At 39.5% G+C, this 20,977-nt stretch overlaps 2 protein-coding genes across 4 annotated transcripts; one reads left to right on the plus strand and one right to left on the minus strand.

The window, feature by feature from the left end:
* Window positions 1-633: 633 nt before the first annotated feature.
* On the plus strand, window positions 634-5,980 carry LOC122036767 (protein PGR-like). The gene is made up of 5 exons (XM_042596169.1): window positions 634-873; window positions 967-1,080; window positions 4,464-4,686; window positions 5,300-5,548; window positions 5,647-5,980. Exons 1-5 carry the CDS (start codon window positions 728-730, stop codon window positions 5,776-5,778), a joined length of 864 nt encoding a protein of 287 aa, XP_042452103.1. The 5' UTR covers window positions 634-727; the 3' UTR covers window positions 5,779-5,980.
* A 2,224-nt stretch (window positions 5,981-8,204) lies between these two features.
* Window positions 8,205-12,263, minus strand: LOC122036776 (palmitoyl-acyl carrier protein thioesterase, chloroplastic-like). Of its 3 annotated transcripts, none has more exons than XM_042596182.1 (7): window positions 12,109-12,263; window positions 10,885-11,393; window positions 10,664-10,797; window positions 9,704-9,817; window positions 9,450-9,621; window positions 9,267-9,335; window positions 8,205-8,678 (listed from the first exon to the last, which is right to left on the minus strand). In XM_042596182.1, the coding sequence occupies exons 2-7, from the start codon at window positions 11,383-11,385 to the stop codon at window positions 8,409-8,411; spliced, it is 1,260 nt and encodes a 419-aa protein (XP_042452116.1). In that variant the 5' UTR covers window positions 11,386-11,393; window positions 12,109-12,263; the 3' UTR covers window positions 8,205-8,408. The 3 variants fall into 3 exon arrangements, with proteins under 3 accessions (XP_042452116.1, XP_042452115.1, XP_042452117.1); XM_042596181.1 differs by lacking the exon at window positions 12,109-12,263 and adding an exon at window positions 11,704-11,851; XM_042596183.1 differs by lacking the exon at window positions 12,109-12,263 and adding an exon at window positions 11,678-11,697.
* Window positions 12,264-20,977: the final 8,714 nt, after the last annotated feature.

The raw sequence follows: 20,977 nt of genomic DNA on the forward strand, positions 1-20,977 counted from the left end.
GATTTTTACTTTACTTTTTTTAGTTTATGTTTTTTTTTAAATTTTTACGTTTTGCTTTACGTTTTTTTAGTTTAAGTTTTTTTTTAAAGTTTATATTTTTTTTTCTTTACATTTTTTTAAAATTACGATTTTTTTAGTTTACCCTTTTTTTAGTTTATGTTTTTTTAATTACCCTTTTTTAATTTTTCTTTAATTTTTTTTTAAAGTTTACTGTCTTTTTTAAAATAAAATTTTTATTATAAAAAGTTTAACCATAATTTTTTTCACAAGGAGTGTTGTTATGATGAATTTCTAGTTGAACCAGATAAAAGTTTCATCATCCTTACCAGAACAAGTTCATGGTATCGATTGCTTTGATCAATTATCTGATACTCAAGAATAACAACGAGCAAATGTCAATGCATGGAGAGATACAATAGCGAATCGAATTTGGAGCGATGTTTATCATATTGGCAATAACGAAATGAATTTTTCTTTTTCATAAATCCACAAGTTTCCATGAAAACGTTTATAAATATCTACAAAAATCTTGTAAAAAAATCTATAGAACTCCATATAATTCTTTTTACAACTATACAAAATTCTATATAAATTAATAAAAATCAATCAACTCTACAAAAAGTCTATCATTAAGTCCGTTAAATTTGCGTGGCAGATCGCATCGCGGACGACTTCCTCACTTCTCTCCGATCCCTAGTCGCCGCCCTCGAGGAAGGAGAAGGACGCCATGGACGGCTTCTTGATCCGCTTCGCCTTCTCGTTGTTGTTCTCCTTCTCCATCGCTGCTCGAGCGCTGAAGCGCAAGTCCGTCGACTTCTCTGCGGTTTTCGTCGGGATCCCCGCCATGGTGATCCACATGTTGGCTGGATACAGGTTTTGCTTTGTTTTTGTTTTCTCTCGCACTCTCCTATGTCAGGTTTTAGTGATTCGCGGTCATCTTGATCGTGATTTTGGGTGTCTGCGAAGGTTCGCGGCTCTGCTTCTGGTGTTCTTCTCGACCTCGTCCAAGGTTACGAGGTTTGGACAGGAGAAGAAGAGGGGAATCGAGGCGGACTTCAAGGAGGGAGGGCAGAGGAACTGGTGAGTAAACTGATGATTCTGTTATGTCAATGCCAGAAGGTTCGATCTCCGGACAAACGGAAAATCAATTATATTTTCTCTTTCTCCTTATCAGATTTTTTTTTCCTTTAATAAGCTGACTGTCTAATAAATTGCGATTAGAAAGATCAGAATATAGGAACTTTCAGATCTCCTTCATCATTAATTTTTTGAATGATGTCTAATCTACGTGAATGCCTTATGCGTTTTATAGTGATTTATCAGAATGAATCCTTATATCTAACATCAGTATGTAGATAAGCCATTTGATTCATATTATCTAACAAAGACGTTGAATAGAATTATATTGAAAGCTAAATAATCTTATTTTATAAACCAAGCTCAGATATGACTAGGAAAATAATATTAAGAATTTTGAATGGCCATTGACTCAGTAGAAAGATAAATCATGAGAACAAGCTTGACTATCGGTCAATACTGAATTGCTTGATAATGAGGTTGTAGAAGTTCCCTTGTAATATTGTAATATGGTATACTTAGTTGCCAATGTCATCTGTATAACCTCATACGGATTCAGGATTCTAGTGAATTCTCACTGCGGAAAAGGATAATTTTGGTTATAATTCCTTGATAATCTCATAATAGTTTGTTAAGATTAAAATATGATTGTTGAACAAGACCTAATTACCCTTCAACTAAAGCGTACGGCATAGTTCACCAAACTCTAGGATCTCAGATCTCCTCCCTTTGTATCTACTTTGGTAATTTGTAACATCTTTATCACAAATGACCTTTTCCTCCTGAATAAAATCTATGTGATATCGTGATTATCTTTCAATTTATCTTATATTCTTACTGAAGCAATTCTTATTAATGATTTTATGTTGTTGTGCTTCGAGATGTCATGAGTCTATGTGGCAGTGTTTAGGAAATCGAACTTGTAATAATGATCTGCTAGCTAACAAACATGTAAATGTTGGTAGTCAAATAACTTTATGACTATATTATTGTGCGTGCCAAACATTAACAGAAGACTACCGGTTATTTGCTATTTCTTTTACTGATAGTTTGTCAGAATAAGCATCCATTCTATGTTATAAGATGACCTATTATTGCACCAAAGCCACCATAGTGTTAAGAGTTGGATAAGATGCATTGGGTTGATTCAATGAGAAAACTATGAGGTTATGAGGACATGATTCCAATGTATGTATTGACCGTTGATTGTCCTCTGATATGTTATTTCTGAATTGTAGAATGTAATTTTTCACATATAACTTGTCTTTTTATGTTAAGCGAACTGCTTTGATAGTTTTTCTGTAAAAAAACCAGAAGGCTAACAGTCCAAGCTAAACTAGTCTAGCAATAATATTAGATAACAGATACACTATCAAAAACTTTCTCAGCTCTAGTTGTCTCAAGCCTCTTTGACCTCGATTCACAAATCAATTGGCAATGCTATCCCTTGGGCCAATTCTTTCCCTCGTCTAGATCATGAATTTCATAATCAACTTACATTGCTATCACCAGAACAAAATCTATGCTGCAATATAACACTACACTATAGTTGACATCACCATAACAAGATCTTCATTGCGCCACTGATTCTTCTCCATCACTTCCTCATCAAAAGCATTATGCCATTCTGGCTTCACATGCTCCTATGCCACCAATTAATGTCAAACAACCTTCCTGCAATTTTATCAGAGAGGCTTCTACAAAGCAAATCAACTGCACTTTGCTGAAGAAACTCGTCAATCATCTTTCACACTAGATCTTCCTAACCCCCTGATTTACTCTCTGCCAAAATATCATCCAGTCAACGTCCTTGTTCAATCAGCATCACCAGCTACTTACATCCATGTGAAGAAAATCTTGTTTATCGTTGCTGTAAACCAAGCTATTCTTTCCTCCTTCACTCCCAAGCTGGCCCCTTTCTACTCCCTCTTCAATCTTAAGCAATTGCCATCGCCAAATTCCTTTTCCTTGACCATCCTTTTTGCCTCCATTGCTGCAAGCCAACAAAGCAATTTGTCGGCTGTCTCTATCTCCTACTCCACTGAGCTGGACATTCTCCTCAAGGGGTATTCTAACCTTAGCTTGATGACCTTCCCTTCATCCATTCCAAGGGTGGGGGTTACCTTGATTCACCACTGGTAAAGAGCCCTCCTGCGAGATAGCAATCATCACCCTTTGGGTGTTCTAGAGTTTTTGTAGGTGCAGCGGAGGCCAGCAAGAGAGGGGTGAATTGCTTCTAAAAAAAAAATAAAGTATACCCTCCTCGGATCTTTTCAACTCAAAATAAAAGCAATAATAATAAAATAACTAAAACAATAAAACAAAACAGAAGGACAGAGAAGACCGGGAGTTAACCTGGTTACAACTAAGAAGGTTGTTAATCCAGGACGATGAAAAGCGCGCACTAGAAAAATCTCCTTCTCTGAAGGCGGAGAAGCCTTTTACACTCTAACAGCTCAGAACTATTGCTAGGAATTGATTACAGAGTTGATGGAACAATTGATATCTAATTCCTAGTTCCAGAGGCCTTTATATAGCCTCTGGAAATTCTATCTCAGATGTCCGAGGCGCCTCAATAGAGGTCCAAGGCGCCTCCATCGAGAGAGTGGATAAAACTTTATCCGAAAGCTCAACGTTCACTTCTGCCAGGTCCGAGGTGCCTCCAACAGGCATTGAATGCGCCTTCAAGTTGAAGGCGCCTCCAAGCCTGATGAAGGCGCCTCCAAGCCTGATGGAGGCGCCTCCAAGCTGGCTGGCAGCTTTTTCCAGCTTGCTTGCGTCTTTGCTTCGTCTTCCGAAGTCCCGTTCTTTTGGGTGATTCCGGCCAACCGAAATAGGGCTCACCCGAATCCAATTTCCGGCTTTCTCCTCGAGTAGTCTTCCTCTCGGCTTAACGTCCCTTGAACGCCGCACACGTTCTTTTCGTCCACCGGTGTACTCTTCCGCAGCTCTCTCATCCTTCGGACGCATTGAGCCCGTCGGTTCCCTTCCCGTGCCGTCCTTCTCGCTAGCTGCGTCTTCCGCTCGACTTCCTGCGCTCCTAATCTCCTGCACACTCAGACCACTAAACACAAAACAGGACCTAATCAACTTGGTTGATCACATCAAAACACCCGCGGGGTTCAACAGTTTTGCTATTTCAATTGCATTGGCAGTTGAAATATTGAAGGTATTTTAAGTCTTATTTTGAACAGAGTGCTTATGTTTTGGGTTCTAGCCCTCTGGGAATATATGCGCGTGAAACAGTTTTTGTTATTCTGTTTCATGGATGGCCATATTCAGTCTCAGAACTCGCCCAAAGTTGACTTAAATATTCACTTTAATGGTTCATTCAGCAAAATCGTACCATGTTTTTTAATGCAGTTTTGGCTCATATTACTCTACAGGATACAAGTACTGGCAAATAGCTTAATAGCCACAGTTTTGGTGGTGATACTCACTATAAAAACTCAAGGGCAGGATAAGTGCTTGGATACCGAAGACTCAACTGTAGTAACGGCTCTCTTGGGAGGTACTGTTGGACATTACGCTTGTTGTAATGGAGATACTTGGTCTTCTGAATTAGGAATGCTTAGCAGTGACCAACCTCGGCTAATCACAACCTTGAAGGTAAAACATTTATTGTGCTTCTGTTTAATATAGAGTTATATCATTTCAGATTCAGCTCTTGTATTAGTGTTTGCTTTTTTAAAATTGAACAACCCACTGAATTATGGAAATATATTTTTTTTTTTTGGCATATTTTCTTGACCCATATCTTTACCATTTTTTCAGCTTTTATTAAGGTTTTCTCCTACTGATAATATTATAATCTTATTTATCCCATTGTTGCCACTCACCAACACCATAATTTACTAACCGTCTTTGATGTTTGGAGCCATCCAATGAATGTATTTGCTGTATAGCCACGGCCCATATTAGTTCCTCATATCTTATGCCATTAAGCTTGACTTACCAGATAATATCCATTCATCATGAGTAATTATATCCATCTCAAAGAGATGAATTTGCCATTCTTCCAACTTGGCCTAAAATTAGTGAGGCTCTATGAATTTCTATTTTGGGGAGTAAATCTTTCCTCCTATAGATGTTATGCAATCTGATGTCTGTCTGTGCAACTTGTACCAACCTAGATCTAACTATTTCTGATTTTGTTTTTCGTTTTGATTTGATGTAATAAAATTAGTTTGATCTCAGTAATTGTAAACACTTTCTCCATTAGAAAGTCCGGAAGGGTACAAACGGCGCTGTCACTATACATGGACTCGTAGCGGCTATAGCAGCAGGCTTGGCAATTGGCATCACATTTGCGCTGATCGGATTGCTTACAACAGAATGTTCACTAAATGTCCTTTGGAGGCAACTGCTAATTGTGCCCATTGCTGCTGCTGCTGGTTTGATTGGAAGCCTGATTGATTCTCTATTGGGTGCGACCCTTCAATTTAGTGGGTATTGCACAGTACGCAAGAAGGTAACATGAAATCTTCACCTTGTCTTTCAGTTATTTTCCCCTAGGTTTTCATCAAAGTCCCTAGCTAATCTCTACCGAAATGTGGCGTCTTCTTGAAGGTGGTAGGTAAACACGGTCCAACGGTGATTAAGATCTCTGGAACAAGTATGCTAGACAACAATGCTGTAAATGCTGTCTCAATACTCTTAACAACACTCGTCACCTCAATCACATGCTTATACATCTTTTAAACCGTATCTTAATTTTTTTTCCTCTTTGTTCCTATCACCATTCTCCACCTTGCTGTTTTATTCAATCTGGTGTATTCCCAAAAAGTCATTTGTACATTGTATTATAGGATGAGTAACTGTGTTAGTTTTCTGAGATGTTCCCTTAGTGACGCTGTTAATTTCATTTTTCATGACAAAGAAAAGAGATGCTTTATCAATCCAATACACTGGCAGCTTAGAAGGATTATCTTAGAGAAGGTAAGAAACATGGATGAGCACACAACAGTAGAAAATCATTTCCAATTTCTCTCGAGAATGAACAGAGCATCTTAGTTAATTCCTTAAGATTATGTTTACCTAGGTGAAAGAGTCGAACTGTATTCAAATTTTCTGTTGTTTGCTTCGGTGAAGATATAAGGATGAAAAAGGCATAAATAGGATGAATTTAAATAATTTTCAAATTTTAGTACTTGTTTGTTTGTTTTTTCTTTTAATGATATTATGTAACCGTTTTTTTTTTAATTTTTCACCTGTCTTTCAAAGGTTAATATATACTACCTTGAGTGTTATAACACCGAATCATATTAGTTGTAACATCATTTGAGTGTTATAATATTCACGCATTAACACAAATGTGGATGCTTTTATAAGCATATAAAATTATTTTTAAAAAAAATTATTATTTAAATCAATTATTTGTCAATAGAGAGATTATTTTAATAGAAAAATAAAAAAATAGATGGGACATTTTTTAATTTTTACATTAACAAAGTTTTCAATTTACTATCAAAATGCCTCCAATCTCATAGTAAAATATTTAGCTCTTTAAATCATATCTAAAACAATAACATCAATTGGTAGAGCGTTTTAGTAACAAAATAGAAAACTTTAGGATATTGAATATCAATAATATATATATATATATATATATATATATTTAAAAAATAACTGATGGGTATTCCAAAAATTATCGTAAAAATATAAGTCCACGATTTCTTAACATGCCTACATTTGATCAGTTTCATTCTCAGTCATAGTAATTTTAAGTGATGCCTCGATGGAGTGCTTCTTACTGCAGCACTAGAAGTCTGGAAGCACAATCGCATCGCCTTCCGAATGACAAGCCCACCAACCGAGGAATCTTCTTACGACAGCACTTGGACCCAACAAGCCGACACAGTTCCTACGGTCTCTCTCTCTAGATCTACTATTTACACTCATAATCATCAATTCGATCGTCCGCACCTGCCATCACCTGCCGAGCCACATGAAGCTGCTTTCGCTCCTCCTTTTCCTCTTCCTCTTCCTCCTCGCTCCGGAGGCCAATGTCGAGCTGCCGACATACATTTCCGAGTCGTGTGCTGCCGCCGACGTGGTGTTCGAGGCCTTCCGAGTCTGCTGCGACTTCCTGCGACGCAGCCGGCCGCATTGCCTTCATTTTTACGGGCATTTTAGTAGTCAAGAGTGGCTGAGGGAGTGCTGTTGAAATGGAAGAAGATGGATTCTGGATCTTGAATTATATTGTGTATTGATTCAAGATCTTTGAATTATATTGTGTGTATTGAGAGAATAATTTATCTTACTTTTTAGATTTTAACTGCTGCCTTTTTCATGTTTAATTTACTTATTTTTTACGTGTAGTTAAAATCTTTTTATAATTTATAATAATTATTATTATTACCTATGCTTTTATAAAATAAAATGAACTTAAATTAAGCATTTGAATCTTGAATCAAGATTCGCTAGCGCATGAGGTGTTATCATAATGAGATCTGGGGTTCAAATTTCGGTAAAGTCAAGGTAAATGTCTCGCTAGTCACTATTCCAAAGGCTAATAGTCGCTCGTGATTTACCTCCTCCGTGTTGGCCCTGGGACGGGTTGGAACGCTGGGGGCAAGTGTATTCGCCTTTTTGTCTCGAAGATTGGCAAGTGAATTGTCCTCTTGAATGGATCTAGTGGCTAGCGCATGAGATATTACCACCATGAGGTCTGGGGTTCGAATCTAGGCAAAGCCGAGGTAAATGTCTACTTTATGTGCTAATCATTATTCTAAAGGCTAGTAAACGTCCATGATTTATCTACGGACCCATGATTTACTTTCTCCATATTAACCCTTGGACGAATTAACGAAAACGCTAAGAGCAAACGTATTCACCTTTTACCACCAAAATTACCAAGTGAATTGCCCCTACGGGTTGGTTGGCAGTTCGTGTTTACTGATCTTCAATTTTAAACTGATATAAAATACTTCATTGGAAGGTAAGACTTCATTGGATGTCTTACCTTCTATATGTAAAATACCGTTGTTCTAGAGTAAAATGTCCCCAAAAGATTAATAAGTGAATTCTATGAATCACATTATCTTTTAACCATATTGTATATTAGATTTAGATTTACCTGATAACAAACAACAGAGTATCTCTGAAAGCTTCCAAACCACAATTACTGAAAGCCAACCAACCACTCGCATTGCATTGTCACAGTTCCAAGTGGCGATATTTAATTACACAGCTCACAAAATAATACAAGCGACATTTTACACTGACAGTATTGAGCAGCAGCAAAAGATACCAAAGAGGCTTTGTTGGCTTGACAGATTACATGCTGGTGAGCAGGCACTCGAAGACCGATGGCCGGCCGACAGATGCGTTTAATTTGCGATCCCAGCTTGAATTGGCCCATAGGATTGGAGACCCTGGGCACGCTTGAGCCTCCACTTGGTTCGACCCTTCATAATCTCAGCGCCAGTTTCCAAACTCAAGAGATGCTGGCACTCAATGCCAGGCTCAGCCAAGTCACCTGCATTGTTGTTGGAGATAGCAGTGAGCGATTGCAGCACACTGCCCCTCCCGCACTCCCTCCTGTATTCCAGAGTCATGCTAGCGAGCTCATGGCTCTCCAGGATTGAGATGGGTGCACTCTGCATTATTAAAGATTATCAAAATCGGTATACAGTAGTCCTGTCGCTTCAGGTTGACAGACAATAAACAATCGTAGCAGGACCACAGAATTAAAACTATTAGATGCAAGTGGACCATATTTAACCAAACCAACATTGTTCGTGTTTTCAATGAAATTAGCTACCGATGCTGGCAAGGAATGCTTAAAAAAGGAAGAACCAAATAGTGTTATCATGTCATGATACTTGCATTGACCAAAACCATGTGATCCCACCAGCATGAAGCAGATAAGATAATCTAAATTCCTTGAATGGCTAAAAGTTATAAGATTCTCAAACAATAGTTTATTATGTGGAGGTTTGTCACTGGCTACGTTTACCACGGACTGAATGATTTATTACTGTAAAGTAGTTGAATGTTATGGAATGAATTGAATATTCAACTTGTTGAGTCCTTAGAAACTAGGCAAACACTTTCTAGTTCATTTCTATGGATGCAGTTTCTATAGATCACAGCCATCAAAGAGTGACTTTGTTAAACTTTTACTTAATGACAAAATATTTAATTAGATGCTTTGTGGACATGCAAATGCAAATAAGCTAAATTACCTCAAGGATCCAACCAATATACTTGACATTGTTAACGTGCTGATTGACATCCAAATCACCCCACCGAGGCTGTGTTTAAAAGAATTGAAGATATTGTGAACTAACTTACAGAGTTTATGGGAAACAAAAAGATAAAAACCAGAAAAATACGAACTATGTATTTAAAAAAAATACAAGACTCACAGTCAAGCCTCTTTCAACATGATCTGCACAGTTAGCTTCGAGCTTTGGAAACTTATTTCTATCCTCATCTAAAATAGGATCCCTGTCCATAAAATAGGAAACTATTTCTGCTTTAACTTCCTCTGGAATTTTAGCCAATCTTCTAGTCTGCTTGTTCATCATCACCCACACACTTCAAAATAAGTTCAGAACAGAGAGAATGAATCACAAGACTTGCACAACGAATCAAGTCTGTTATGATGAACTTATCAAACCTGGTTGCCCGCATAACAGTTTGGCCTGTTCGAAAATCACGGACATGCCAATCACGGCGCATCCCATTTTTCCCAGATGCAGCCACCCATGTATCTACTTCAACCACATCTTCCCTGAAAATAACATCCAAAGCTAATAAAGAAGAAAGAAAAAACATATACACAATTAAGTGAAGAAACAATACACATATAAGTACAGGAGCTAAATATGGATTATATTTAGTGAAAATAGCTTCTATGTAAAAGTTGAACAGAACTAGCAAGCAGCAAGTCAGATGAGATTTAAATCAAATATAAGAGACATGACCAAAAGGATGTCAACTTGACTTATATCTCAATTAAAAGCATATTTGCAAATGATTTTAAAGTAACAATCTGCGAAAACACCTTACTTAGTTACAGATAATGGTCCAACCAATAATTGTCCATGAGGCTGAACAACGACAAAAAATTAACAAAGAAGTTCAAAGGTAACCAAAAATTTCAAATATATCTAAAAAACAAATTCAGCAGGAGGCTGATCTCATAACCAATTGCCAAAAAAGGAGATGATAAACTTAACACACTTTATATGAGAAAAACTGAAATTAGAGCCTTTTCTTCTCCAATAATTTGAATTACAACCTAAACTACATAATCATTCAGACAATTTCTATTTTAGCAACTGCTTTTGTAGCTTAATAGTAAAAGTAACAAGGAATACACGGCAACAAACATCGTAAACACAAGCTTGAAAACAGGAATTATCTACCACAATTTCTCTTGAAAACATAAATAAATATTTGACGTAGGCAAAAAGCAAACAAGCACCAAAGCATACAGGATATTGATTGCAGCCAAACAAAATCTTTTACGCATTTATATAATTGCTCGGCATGCAATATAGTGGCAGTGAGGAAGGGACTAATACCAACTATTTTGACAATAAATTAATACAGAGGAACATGGAAAAGAACATACCAAGAAGGATATTTTTCAACAGCAACCTGCATCTTGGTTACCACCCAAATCAAATTTCTCTTACTCATTTCAGGCGTTGAACCATACCCATCACCCATGAGCCCAACACTTTTTACATGGTTGAGAGCAGTTTCCTTCATATAATCAATAGATAAAGAAGTAAACAACACTTCAACAAAAACAAGAAACAAGTTGAACCAAAGTATTATATTCCACTAAACCTGCAGATGGTTCATTAAAGTCTCTATAGAGGCAGTTCTATCTGCTCCAATTTCATATGACCTAATACTGAAGTTCTGCCTGAAAACTAAACCATCTTGCATAATCTTCCCAAGCCCAAATGCATCAGCAAGCATATCAGGGCGCCTAGGCTTCCAGTCGATCAGGGTAAACTGCTTCTCAGCAGCCAAGAAGATAGTTGTTATGGCAGCAAATAGAAAACTCCAGTCCGGCAATTGGTTGTAAAATGTCCTTGCAGATGATGGAGCGTCTTCCTCAACCTTATGGATCTCAGATTTCAGACCAACGTTTGTACGACCTGTCTTAGCAGATACTTGTGCCTTCACCCCCATGGCACCAGATGATAAGGTAGATTTTGCTACAGCGGCTCTGACACCCAAACTTTGAGGGCCTTCACCAACGGGCTGTGTTGATTTAGCTGAGACCGGAGATGCTGAAGATGAAGCAGGAAAAAAGGCCGACGATGCCACCGAAGCAACCATTCTTAAACCTTTTAGAAGTTTTCATGATTAGCTTGAAACCTTGAATAAAGAATTATAAAACACCTAAAGAGTCCAAAATAAAGGAATTTCTCCAGCATAATAAAATAAAGAGTTCAAGATAGACTAAAACACTCACGATCATGGAAGAAAATTTTCCTACCAACTTCTTAAGAAACTAAAATTTCCTGGATCTTCTTTCCCATAGGCAACAAAACGAGATTAATTCAGGTAGAAAACAGGGAGGGATGGGGAAAAGGCAATCTACATAGTTTAAATTAAATTAACACATTACTTCCTTTCAGACCAGCAGTTACATACTAGCAATCGACGCCAAGAATACACCACAAGCCAAGTGAAAACTAGATCGAGTTCTACCAAGAAGAACTCGAAAATACTGTGCCCTTCCTTTACACATCCAAATAATTCGATACAAACAAAAGATGCACGGCATCCAGCTGTCAACAGAATCGTTTAATCATTCAACAAGAACAGTATTTCCCGATGGAATAACAACCACACCCCGCTCCGCCAAATCCTCATACAAAGTAAGGGAAATTAATTTCCACGAATCACGGTAAAACAGAATCTGGAAACCCCAAAATCACCGCAGCAAGATTAAACATTTCACAGAGAAAAAAAAATCCAAAACGATCCAAATGCAGAAGACAAAAAAAAAAAAAAAAAAAAAAAGAAGTCGACAAGAAGGGAACGAGAAAACTGTACCAGGTAGAGGAGACGAGCTCTAGCTGAATCAACTTCTGAGCAACGAACCGCAACGCGACCTCTTCTTCTTCCTGCTAGGGTTTGTCGGAGCAGTCTCCGGCCTGCCGAGGAGAGTCCTTAAATAGGTGCTGCTGTGGTAGCTTTGTCACCAGCTCACCAGCACCTGGACTCTGAGTCGCTTCCAAATCAATCCACACCGTCAATCAGATGTCAAAAGAAGGTCTTTTCTGCAATAATTTGACAAATTAACAAATATACTAAAATTTAATATTTTCATAACATTATTTTATAAAAGTCAAGCCTCCCTCAACTAAACTATTTATTTACCTTTCAAATTATTAATAAAATATAAAATATTAATTTTTTTTAATAAACAATTCGATGTTATCTGATTCATATTTTTCAAATATTACTTTATAATTTTTTTAAAAAAATATATTTATTTAAAAATTCATTACTCTCGTTCTCAAATTCAAATACGATAATATAAATATATTTAAGAGGTTTATAAAAGTGAAATGATTAAGAATTTTCTAAATCATAAATCAATTTTGGATAAAAATAGTTTATGGGGGTAAAAATTGAATATGTTTGTCTCAGCTTCCGTCAATCCATCCTAAGACTAATACGAAAGAGATAAATCATGAATAATTACTAATCTTTAAAATAATAATTAGTACGTAAGAAAAGCATTAGATAAAAATAACTTATGAACTTAGTTAAAATTATTTTAAATCAAAATTAATTTATTTTTATTAGCCTGTTAATGTATCAATGCTTTTAGATTTGAATTTAACATCAGTAATACTGAGAACAATAAAATTTTAAACTTACAAATGTTTTATAAAATTTATTACAAACCTATTATAATATTTGAATTTAAATTTTTAAATAGTATATATCCAACGGATAATTTTTTTCTAAAAATTAACTAATAAATCTAAACAATTTTGAATCAATTTAAATTAAAATTTATTACAAACTAAATTGGATAATGTAAATTAAAAACAATGAATTTTTAAATCTATTGAGAAAATTTTGAACGCATGAGAAAATAAAGAGGTATAATGGGAAAGTACCACTTGTATTTAGAATTTTAAAATCTAGGTATGTGAAATAAGTAATTAAAATAATAATTATGATCATCTCCGCGTGAGTAACATGATAGTAAAAGATGAATATGTTCATCCTTAGTACCTCCATCAACTCATTTCAGAGTCAATACGGAGGAGATAAATCATGGACGGTTACTAGCCTTTGGAATAGTGACTAGCACATAAGGGAAGCGGGGACAAAACTAAGGTAGGGTAAACTTTTTAACGTGACTGGGTCGCCGTTTCACGGCCCCATATCCCAGAAACCCCCGAAGGGATTTTTTTTTGGGAGCCTCAATACCACGTATCCGCTCCATACTCCAAAAACCCCCGAAGGGATTTTTTTTGGGGAGCCTCAATATCACGTATCCGACGGAGCCCCAATACCATGTATCCGACGGATAAAGAGTTGATAAGAGGACTTGAACTCAGTACCTCAGTCAACATTGTCCCAAATTGAAGACTTTTTAATTGATAAGAGCCTGCGTAGGTGGGAGCTCGAACCTGACATATCAGTCAATGGGTAACAATGTCATAACTAAAGTACCCCTAATTCAGTTGTTATCTCCGCGTGAGTAACATGCATTTTGATCACGCGGAAAAAAAATTGGTTATGTAGTTATAAGATTATGGTAGGCCATTTAAATTATTATTTATAGTTTAATATCTAATTATAACGTATTTATAAAAAAAAATTAAATAAATCGTCGTATATGTTTTTCAATTTATCCCTGGCTAGCGGAAAATTTAATGATTTTTGTTTATCACGTGTAAAAATGTCATTAATTAAAGATTTTAATGGCATATGATTAACAAATCTAAAAATAACCAGCGACTAACCGCAAGGTAGTTAATTGTCAACTACCAACCATAAGCCGATAAGCGGCATCATCATATTTAAGGCGTATCAAGTGTTTTATCGCTACTTTTATTTATATCTACATAATCAATTAACAAATATGTGAGATTAGTTGGGCAATGAGCTTGAAATTATTTGTATTATTTTATTATTTCATTTAATGAAAAGATTGTCTGAACCACTTGATTAAACCACACGCCAAATTAAATATTAACTCTTCCTGGCTTACCTTAAGAAATACGTGGCGAAGGTGACGACACGTGGAGTTCAAGAGGAGTGGCGAAGTGCCGATGCCTTGGCACAACAAAGGAGCATAGTTTGGGTATTAATTAATTTGTGGCGTAGATGGGCAAGCAAATGGATGATTCCAAATTCATTGTTTTGGTTGTTCAACGCTGACCAAGGAAGTGCATGTAAATAGCGTAGGCAGATGGAACATCGTTTTAATAAGTAAAAATACTAAAATGCCCTTCGTTTTATGAATTATCTCGATCACGTCGCATGAGGTTGATTCACTTTCCTCGAGTCGAGGACGTGTTGGCGTTGAAACGAGGATGCCCCTAATTTTCGGTATTAATTTTCGGCGGCCTCATTTGGCGGACCGCTATATGTGGACAAAATTTTTTTCATAAGATTATCATGGATCGGTGATATTATAAGTATTTTAAGATAATTTTAATGTGATTAATAGAATTAAATTAAATTTTATATATTTAAATATAAGTTGAGCGGAAGATATAACAAGTGAGAAGAATAATATAAAAAATAAGTTGACGTACTCGGTGTATCTGAGGAATAAGGAGCTGCGAAAGAGTGCACCGATAAACGAAAAGGGCGTGCGAGGCGCATTCGAGGGATGAGAAGTCGAGGAGGAAGTTTGCTCGAGGAGAAAGTTGGAGTTGAGCTCGGGTGTGCTCAACTCCAGATGACCAGAACATCACTCAAATGAGCGCGAGGAAAAGAATGGTCGATATTGTAATTGACCATTGATGAACAGTGCTTGATGTGCCTCCAATAGCTTTGCAGGCACCTCGAGCATCGGCAGTGCCTCTACCAAAAGAGGCAATCGAGGCCTCTCCGTTCAATTGGAAGTCTCACGGATGAACAGTGTCGAGGTGTTGGTGCAATTTGCACTAATGATCTAACTCATGTTTTGATAAATAACATGTGAATTAAAGTTAGAGTGTTTATGATCTAATTACTTTACGAAGTGTGCAGGAGTTGTTAGGTCTGGAGGACTTGACACCAGGCTGAAATCCAGCTAGGTCCGCGGGACCCGATAGCACGTGCATGTTAGGACCCTTGGCGGTCGGCTAGAGGAGAGTGAATAGCCCCTGCACAAAAATAAAACAAAAAGACCTTTCTTAGATTTACAGCTTTATAAATCTAACACTTGCATAAATATAATAAAGAAACTAAAAGACAGAGGTACCGAGAATCTACTTGTTACAACCGGGGAGGTTGTTAATCCAAGAAAGTAAAGTGCACTAATTTCTCCTTTAGACAGAGAAGTCTCTTTAAAGCAATGACAGCACAGAAATAGAAAGCTAAAACAGAAAGTGTCTACAAGTATTGTTTAACTATTTTCCCTTCTACTTAGCTTCTGAAAGTAGGGTTGTTTATATAACCCTGCTTGGGGCGCCTGGAAGCGTTCCAAACGTCTAAAATGAGATAGAATTCTATCCCCGAAGCCAAGGGCGGTCCTGAGAAAAATTAGGCCCGGAGCAAAATTATAAATTTAGCCATTTGGGCCCTCCCTCTTGCAATATTAATTTGAAAAATCAAATATATATTAAAAATTTAATTAAATATCATAATCAAAATAAACTAAAATATGTAATTGAAGAAACTATATATTAGATAACATTTTACATGATTTCTCAAAATAATTTATTCAACAATCAATATCACTTAAAATGTACTCTTTTACGTTTTTTTGAAGCAAAGTCATTAATTATATCGTCATATGAGATATCATCCAATATGTCTTTCTCCATGTAAAGGATCGCTAAGTCATTCAATCTCTCTTGACTCATTATAGTTCTCAAATAAGATTTCAATAATTTTAACTTTGAAAAGCTCCTTTCAACTGATGTTACAGTCACAGGAATAGTCAGTAAAATTTGATAGGCAACCACGATCATAGGGAAAATATCCATTTTCAATGGAAACTCTAAAATTTTAATGGTCATCCAAGATTTATTTGTGTCACATGCTTCCAGAGGTAGCATCTCTTGCAACATTCGTAATTCCAAAAGTAGATCATATGCATCAATATCAGACATATCATCCTTTTTTAGAGCAGATTCAAGATTCACACAATATGTTCTCAAATCATCTTCATCCAATGCCATTAACTGTTCTCCATCGAACAAGAATCCAAACATCTTTTCAAAAATATTCAATTGTTCAAACATACTCCTCAACTCCATAAGAGCAATATCTACCACAACAAGAAAATAATCAGTCCTAAAATATCTCTTGTAAGTGAGAGCGGCTCAAGGGAGGGCACGGCGAGGAACAACGTCGTCGCGGGGAGCTTCGGAGTTCAGGTGCGATGAGGGAGGGCGCGACAAGAGAGAGGGCGAGAGAGCTTCGTTTGAATCGACGAGAGGGCTAGGGCAAGAAAGCTTCGCTTGAATCGCTTCGATGAGGAGGATTGAAGAATTGAAGAATTGAGAAAATCTAATATATTTTTATATAATATATTAAAAAAAATTAATGGGCCCCCACCCAAAGTGGGGCCCTGGACAAGTGCCTTGCCTGCCCACCACAAGGGTCGCCCTTGCCCGACGCAACGTTCAAACGCCACGTCGAAATGACTAAGAATTGGGTTCCGGACGCCCCCGAAGGTTGAAAGTCAACATTTTGTTGACTTTTTCTCCGAGCCTCTAGCTTCGGCTCCGCTTGCTTCGGTCCAGGTCTTCTGCTCCGGTTCTGCTCGCTTGGGTGATTTCGGCCATCCAAAATAGGGCTCACCCGAACCCAACTTTCGACCTTCTTGAGCAAACTTCCACTTCGGCTTCTCGTCCGGTCGGACGTAAAGTTCGTGTTATGCGACGCTCGGGGAAATCCCGGGGAGTTCGTGCGTCGATCATGCGAACACGTCGTGATTTTTGCAGGAGGCAGGCGATCAGCTCCGCCTTCTGTTCAGCCTCCATATCAGACGCTATGAAAGTTGTTGCTTCCACTCGGCGAGGATGGATTTGGACTTCCTCCTTTTCTTCATACACTAAGGTAGGAGGCTTTTCCGTAATAGCACTAACCTCTAGCCGCGGAGTTTTGCGAGCGGACCTGACCTCAGTCTTGACTATTTCAACGTAGCATCTCCGAGCGACCAATTGGTCACCCCTGACTTCCCCGACTCGGTCATCCACCAGGAACTTAATCTTTTGGCAGTAGGTTGAAACTACTGCCCAGAACTCATTTAGAGGGCGGTCGTCCCAGGATAACATTGTAGGTCGAGGAGGCGTCTACCACAATGAAGGTCGTGGTTCTGGTCCTCCTAAGCGGCTCTTCTTCCAACGATATTACCAACTTAGCTTGGTCGATCGGCTGCACCTCGTTGCCAGTGAACCCATATAATGGGGTCGTCATTGGCAGTAGCTCGCCTTGGTCGATCTGGAGCTGATCGAAAGCCTTCTTGAAGATTATATTCACCAAGCTTCCTGTGTCAACAAAAACTCGGTGGATAGTATAGTTGGTGATTACCGCTCGGATGATGAGGGTGTCATCGTGAGGGACTTCCACGCACTCGAGGTCTCAGGGTCCGAAGTTGATTTCGGGTCCGTTCGCCTTCTCTAGGCTACAACCCACGGCGTGAATTTCCAACCGCCGAACGTATGACTTCCGGGCTCGGTTAGAAACACCGCTTGTCGGTCCGTCGACGATAATGTTTATTTCTCCTCGAGCAGCATTACTTCTATTTTCCTCCTCCCAAGCGGATGGCCTGCTTCACTCGTGCGCAGCTTAGGAAGGGTCAATGCTTCCCCTTCGCTGATGATGTTGTTGTCGCTCGGGTGATCTTCTTGTATCTTCCCGCCGCCCCGTGGATTGATGCCCATGTCGTCGATCAGTATAAGGAGATCGTTGACGGTAGCCCCTTGGGGTCGGTCTGGTGATTGGTGTCAGACCACAACAATCGCGTGTGTTGTGCGATGCCGACCGGTGGAAGGAACAGAACATAGCTGCACATACCTTGCCCTTCGATGCCTTTGGTGGGTCGGAAGCCACATGTTGTACGACATGCTCCCTCGTTTCCTGGTGCGGTCGACCTTCAGCTCTCGGCCCCCTTCAGTGGTCGGTGGTTGTTCGGCGGTCGTCGTTCGTCGGCACCGCGGGTTCGGCTGGTGCCTTCTTCCTTCTTGCGGCCTGGGTCTCCTCCACGTTTATATACTCATTAGCCTTCTTGAGCATGTGGTCGTAGTCGTGGGACGACTTCCTGATGAGCGATCGGAAGAAATCCCCTTCGACGAGCCCTTGTGTGAAGGCACTCATCATGGTCTCGGATGAGACCGAGGGGATATCCATTGCTACCTGGTTGAAGCATTGTATATACGCTCGGAAGGTTTCTCTCGACCCTTGCTTCAAGAAAACAAGCTGACGCTCGTCTTCTAGTAGCACTTGCTACTTGCAAAATGATGTAGGAAGGCTGTTCAGAAATCCTTGAAGCTTTGTATCGATCCGTCCGACAATCTCTTGAACCATCGTTGTGCTAAGCTGGAGAGCGTGGTAAGGAAGACTCGACACTTCACCTAATCTGTGTATTGGTGAAGTGTGACCGTTGTTGGATCGTGAGTTTCGCTAGAGGGGGGTGAATAGCGACTTAAAAATTATCGAGATACGTACGCAGCGGAAAAATAGACAAGCCAAAGCAAACACAATGATTTACTTGGTTCGGAGCCTTTGACGACTCCTACTCTAAGGCCTGCACGCAAGGGTGCTTTCGATGGGCAATCACTAATAATTCGAGAGTTTATTACAAACTAAGTACAATAATTAATTAGCGAAGAAACCCCGACAATAAGAAAAGAAAGACAAAACAAACTAGCACTTTTGTCAGAGAGCTTTCGCAGCGTCGCAGGAGCACAGAAGAGTAGTTCTTTCGTTGTTATTGTGACTCCAGCCTCTACCCTCCTTATATAGGAGGTTTGGGGCGTCTGGATCCTTTCGAGCGCCCTGAATATAACGTAGCCGAGCCAACCAAGGATCTCCACGTGGCGAGGCGACGTTTGTGGATAAATCTTGCCTCCGGCGGCTCGGACCCATGTTTTCCGGCAGGTTCCTACCTGCACGAAAACGTTAGTCCGAGACAATTATATATCCTGCAAAATAGAGTGTTAGCACAATTTATGATTAAATAAAATATTAATTAGATTACGTCTCCTCGAGACCAGAATCTACTCACGATCTCGACTTAGGTGTCCGAAATGGATCTAAGTCGAATCGACGCCTAATGTTTCCTTCCCGGGAACGCGTCCTCATAGCCACTCTCATCCAATGACTTACCTGTACTTACCTGCCAGACGTCCAGTTAGCCCTTCGACCTGTCTGGACTTCGTGTCAGCTACCTGGTCAGCCCGTCGACCTAGCTGAGCTTCCTTGCAACACTGAGTTAACACAGTATTAATAGATATCAAGTATAACCTAGGGTTACCTCCTAGGGTTGCCTAGCTTCACTCACTATGACTTCCATTGCCTGGCTTCACTCACCATGACTTCCTCCACCTAGATTCACTCACTAAGACCTAACTTCACTCACCAGGACTTCCTCCACCAAGCTTCACTCACTAGGGTCCGATTTCACTCACCAGGACTTCCACCACCTAGCTTCACTCACTAGGGCCCGACTTCACTCATCGGGACTTCAACTTTGCCTAAGCTTAGGTTAGGACTTACATTTGCTAGTCATCTAGACTTAACTAGACTTCTCTCTCTCAAACATCAAGTCTTGTTTGGGTCAACGCTTGGTCATATTGTCAAATATCGAAACCCTAGAGGTCGATTGCACCAACAACCGCGTTGTTGAACTTACCCAAATGGTCGTCTGTATCGATCGACCCGTTGTACTATCCAATATCCAGTGCGGCATAGTGTCTCAACAGAGGGTCCTACAGTATCGTTTCGGAGAACTGGCGATTGATCCGTTCGGGGGACGCGTCGCCTCGAGGTGCCTTGCCCTTTCGTTCGTCCCGAACCGACGCTTCATCTGAAGAGGATCTCCGCTCTTGATTCGCTTGTGCGATTTTCGAGGGCGTCTGGAACAAAGTCCGGTGGAACGGTATCGAGGTGGGCGGTGCCTCTCCATGGGTGTCGGTCGGGCCTTTGTTTTGTCCCCAAATGGAGAGCTGTTCTAGTCGGACCTCTTGCGCTGCTCGGCCCCCCGATGCAGATGTCGCTTGCTGCGCCAGTTGATAGGCTAGCGCTTTTTGCCGCTGTTGTTAGACTATCTTCTGTGCTCGAGCCTGTACGAGCAAGTCGAGCTCCTCCTGGGTGAGTGTCACGGTGTGAATCGTCCAGTGTCTTCCATCATCTTGGCTCGGATGCAGGTGTGTTCCTACAGACGGCGCCGAATTTGATCATGTTCGAGAGTCGAGGCTATGGATGCTGGGGGACGTGGTGCTCCTGTTGACTGTTGGTGGACTTCAAATCAGAGAGACCTGCAACCACAACACCGTCACTGCTGAGCCAGGGAGGGGTTCTCCCACGATGACCCTCCGATGCTCAAGTCAGTCTCCGGTGATATATAAGCGAGGAAGCAGAGAAGCAGAGTAACAGTAACTACAGTAAAGTATGCATACCTCCGTTGAACTTAGGGACCTTTATATAGGGCTCCGAAGGCTCACGTGCACGCTCCTCGAGGTGCACACACTTCTCAAAGCTTATCCTGAAAAGACGTGTCAGGAATGCGTCCCTG

The sequence above is a fragment of the Zingiber officinale genome, unplaced genomic scaffold, assembly GCF_018446385.1.
Source record: "Zingiber officinale cultivar Zhangliang unplaced genomic scaffold, Zo_v1.1 ctg207, whole genome shotgun sequence".
In the NCBI taxonomy this organism is placed as follows: domain Eukaryota; kingdom Viridiplantae; phylum Streptophyta; class Magnoliopsida; order Zingiberales; family Zingiberaceae; genus Zingiber; species Zingiber officinale.

Bases quoted from the DNA above. Each gene is read 5' to 3' on its own strand.
- LOC122036776 (XM_042596181.1), bottom strand. From the start codon at position 11,836: ATGCCGTGCATCTTTTGTTTGTATCGAATTATTTGGATGTGTAAAGGA. The intron at 11,394-11,703 runs GTATGTAACTGC...AACTTCTAAAAG, and splicing joins ATTCTTGGCGTCGATTGCTA to GTTTAAGAATGGTTGCTTCG. The intron at 8,679-9,266 runs GTAATTTAGCTT...TTAATAATGCAG, and splicing joins ATATTGGTTGGATCCTTGAG to AGTGCACCCATCTCAATCCT.
- LOC122036767 (XM_042596169.1), top strand. From the start codon at position 728: ATGGACGGCTTCTTGATCCGCTTCGCCTTCTCGTTGTTGTTCTCCTTC. The intron at 1,081-4,463 runs GTGAGTAAACTG...ATTACTCTACAG, and splicing joins GAGGGAGGGCAGAGGAACTG to GATACAAGTACTGGCAAATA. The intron at 4,687-5,299 runs GTAAAACATTTA...TTTCTCCATTAG, and splicing joins GGCTAATCACAACCTTGAAG to AAAGTCCGGAAGGGTACAAA.